We start from the raw sequence: 3,758 nt of genomic DNA, 5'->3' as shown, positions 1-3,758 counted from the left end.
GTGTTGAAAGGGCAGAAGGCAATATACTGGTCCTTGCTGAGCCATAACCTCTATTGAGGGGCACATACATGCTCTTCAGGAAATGCTCTGAGGCGCAGGGGCAACTCAGATTGCCATTCACACTGATAGTTTGTGATGAATGGACAAATTGATCTCTGCCACTGATCAATCCAGGAATGCTTCAACCCTTACCAAGTGTTTCATTTCCCCTTTGCTTCAGAAGGCATCATCCTAAAGCCAGGGTGTCCCAAGAATTGAACCTTTGTTCGCTGCCCTCCATCCCCTGATTATTTTTCACCTTATCGCAGTTTGTGGAGGGCTTTGAAGTTTGGTCATTCATTACCCTTTTGCAGTCCGCTTTGCCTTGCATAAAGGCAGAGCAGGGCTGCCCTTTCCCTGCAGCTTTGCTCTGAGCAAATGCTTAGGGTCCATGTGTGGGATGGGAGAGGCTGTGGCCCTCTATTCGAAGCACATGGAAGGCTGGGTTTAAGACCTGCCTTTTCCGAGTGTCCCTTCCACCCAGTCTGGGGGGACATCGCTCCTCCCCTGCACAGGCACACCTCAGCTCACCCCGTTCAGCAGGGTCTCCAGACTTTCTGTGCAGTACTCTCAGGGGGTTGGGCAGGGAGGTCCACCTGCATCAAGGCATTCATCGAGACCCAGCTCTTACTGGCACAAATCAACGGAACATCTGGATTCAGCTCTTATTGGGAAGGAATTCCCACTGTGTTCAAGTTATGAAACCTTCTTAGCCCCTCTCACCATGAAACTTGGTTAGAGTTTTAATATTATCAGTTGCTCATCCAGGGCTTTCACTGCTCAACCATGCCTTGCAGCAGGTCATTATCAATCCCATGCTCCTGCTCTTTGTGACTGAACTCTGGTTTCAGACCTGGATCTCAAGGGCAAAAGAGCCTCGGCAGGATGACTGCCTTGCTTCTCTCTGATTCCCTGTTAATTGTTGCTAGGATAAAGAAGCAGAAAGAATAATGGTGGTCAGAGCATTTTGCCCAGTTGCCCCAGTTCAGAATAAGCAGCCGTTCCATCAGTTAATGGAGTCAGGGAAAGATTGCTGCAGTGTAGGATCTGAATTGAAGAGGAGTAGAAGGCAGCTGTCAAGAGTGGGAACAGTAAAATCCGATATATTTAAAATCAATATACACCCAATCACAAGAAGCTGATGTAATTGGGTCTGATGTGTTAAGGGAAAGATGCTGTTCCATGTCACCAGAATATTCACAATATACTCAATAAATCAACGCTTCGGTTGTTGTTTTTGTTAAGGAGCAGTAAACATCATGGCACATCTTTAACGGTTTAACATGCACACAACTGGAGAAAAAAGCTGAAAAGCAACAAAAATGGTCAAGCAGCTGAAGCAATTCCCTTATGGGGAAAGGTTACAACATTTGGGATTGCTGAGGTTAGAAAAAAGATGAGCAAGGAAAGACATGCTAAATGTGATCAGAATCATGCGAGATGTGGTGAAAGTTGCTTTGTTGTTATGTGCCATCAAGTCGTCTCTGACTTATGGTGACCTTATGAATGAAAGCCCTTCAAAATGACTTAATCATGACAGCCCTGCTAGGATCTTGCAAAGTTGAAAGGGAGTAATTTTTCTTTCTACCTCATAATACTAGAGACCCATAGAACAGTAAAGTTGGAAGGGGCCATGAAGGCCATTGAGTCCAACCCCCTGCTGTTGCAGGACACCATGCTACACCATCCCACTCAGATGGCTGCCCAGTTGCTTTCTGAATGACTCTAGTGTGGGAGAGCCCACCACCTCCCTAGGCAGCTGGTTCCACTATTGTATTGCTCTGACAGTGAGGAAGCTTTTCCTGAAGTCCAGCCTGAATCTGGGTTGTTGCAACTTGAATTATTCCATGTCCTACACTCTGGCATCAGCAAGAAGAGATCTCAACCTTCCTCTTTGTGACACCCTTTCAGTTACTTATATCTGTTTGCTGGAAGATTCAGGAGAGATAAATGGAAGTCCTTCTTCAGACAACACATATGGAGTTCCCTACTGCAGGAGGTAGTGATGACCATCAACTAAGTAGATAACACAAATTCATGAAGGATGAGGCCATAAATGGCTGCTAGTCCTCATGGTCAGCTGTTATTTCTAGTATCAGAGGCGCTATGCATGTGTGCACCACCTTCTTGGTAACATGAGTAGGATGGTTGTGTTGCACTCATATCCTGCCCAGGGGTCCCCCCCCCCCCCAGGGTGCTGGTCAGCTACTGTGTGAACAGAATGCTGGGCTAGATGGACCCCTGGCCTCACCCACCGGCTTTTTTCTTATACTCTTAAAAAGGAGAGGGAAGCTCCCCGCAGAATGCCTGCTCCCATTGGATTCATCTCCTAGCTTCTGTTAGGTTTTCAACAGGTGGTAGCATCTTTCTAGACCTACCAACCTACTTTGTGCTTTCCAGTGCGCTTGAATCCAGCTCCCATAATCACCAAACTTGCAGCTGTCTTCTAAATACACTTTCTTTAGAAGTATGTCTTACTGCTGATTTTTCTGGTTCTTATTTTCCAGTCAGAGCATATAAATAGAGATCTCACACTTACTCTGAAATACTAAGCTGAGAACCAGTGTGACATAGTGGTAAAAGTGCTGGACTGAGCCTTGGGAGAGACAGGTTCTAGGAGGCGTATCCAGGATTGGACACTTAGGGTTCCCTCCAACAGTGGCCCTCCTTGGAGCGGAGCCACTGAAATGCATGGAACTTGCATTAGGCTAATCTTAGATGCAGCCCTGAGCATGGCCTTCCCCAGCCTGACGCACTCTTGATGTTTGGCCTCTGGTCCCTAGCATTCCTGACCACTGGCTTGCTGGCTGGGGCTGATGGGAACTGAAGTCCGCCCCAGAGTGTTGAGGATCTCCTGGCCCCTGCGGTGCTGGAGGCCAGGGCATGCCCAAGGGGGCCCTGAGGGCAAGCGGGAAGGGAGGCGCCTTGCTTCTTCCATTGCGGTCCCTGCTGATCCTGGGGCTGCCAGGGTGGCCCTTTGGAGCAGATGTCCGGGGCTCCCCTCGCCAGAGGCCAGAGCCGGCTCGCTGCACGAGGAAGCGGGTGCGGAAGCGCCGCACTGCGCCCCGGCAACTCTCCCGCGTCCCCTGCGCGGTGCAGCGCAGCGGCGCGGAGGCTCCAGCGGCGCACGGAGGGCGCCTTCCCGGGCGGCGCAGGGAGGGAGCCGTTGCCGGAGCGCCGCTTCGCTCTCGCGGCGGCTCCTCGGGCGGAGCGCGGCGCGCGCTCCTCTTGCGCCCCGGCCCGGGCGCGGCAGGTCGCCTCGGCCGCCCCGCAGCAGCCGCCCAGGTGCGCCCCCCGCCCGGCCCCGCGCGCCCCGGGTCCCCCGGCGCCCTCCCCCGCCTGGCTGAGCGCTGATTGGCTGGCGCGGCCGGTCCGCGGCACGCGCCTGCGGTTGTACTTATAAGAATCCTCGCGTGCCGGCCCGGGGCTCCTGCAAGGCTCCAGCCTCCCTCCGGGGAGCGCGCGCGCGCACGCACGCAGCGAGCGGGGCGCCGCGGGAACCCGAGGCAGGGGGCTCTCCTCGCCTGGCCTCGCCTCGCCTCGCCCGCCTCGCCTCGCCCGGCCTCGCCCCGCGCCGCGCCGCTCCGCTCCGCTCGGCTCCCGCGCGGGCCAGGCGCGCAGCATGGAGGCCGTGCTGCTGGAGCACTTCCCCGCGGGGCTGGACGCCTTCGGCGCGGAGCCCTACTTCGACGACGACGACGACGACGAGCTCTTCCCCG

The 3,758-nt window shown here is 54.2% G+C and overlaps 1 protein-coding gene across 1 annotated transcript in view; it reads left to right on the top strand.

Annotated features, from left to right (window-relative positions):
- The first annotated feature begins 3,661 nt into the window (after positions 1 to 3,661).
- PTF1A (pancreas associated transcription factor 1a) overlaps positions 3,662 to 3,758 on the top strand; it is a 1,881-nt gene continuing 1,784 nt past the window's right edge. Inside the window, exon 1 of the mRNA XM_044425025.1 lies at positions 3,662 to 3,747. Coding sequence (XP_044280960.1) covers positions 3,662 to 3,747 — 86 coding nt within the window. The remainder of the gene's footprint in view (positions 3,748 to 3,758) is intronic.

Source organism: Varanus komodoensis, unplaced genomic scaffold, assembly GCF_004798865.1.
Source record: "Varanus komodoensis strain SLA01 unplaced genomic scaffold, ASM479886v1 scaffold15, whole genome shotgun sequence".
In the NCBI taxonomy this organism is placed as follows: domain Eukaryota; kingdom Metazoa; phylum Chordata; class Lepidosauria; order Squamata; family Varanidae; genus Varanus; species Varanus komodoensis.
This window is presented reverse-complemented; position numbering and strand designations above follow the sequence as displayed.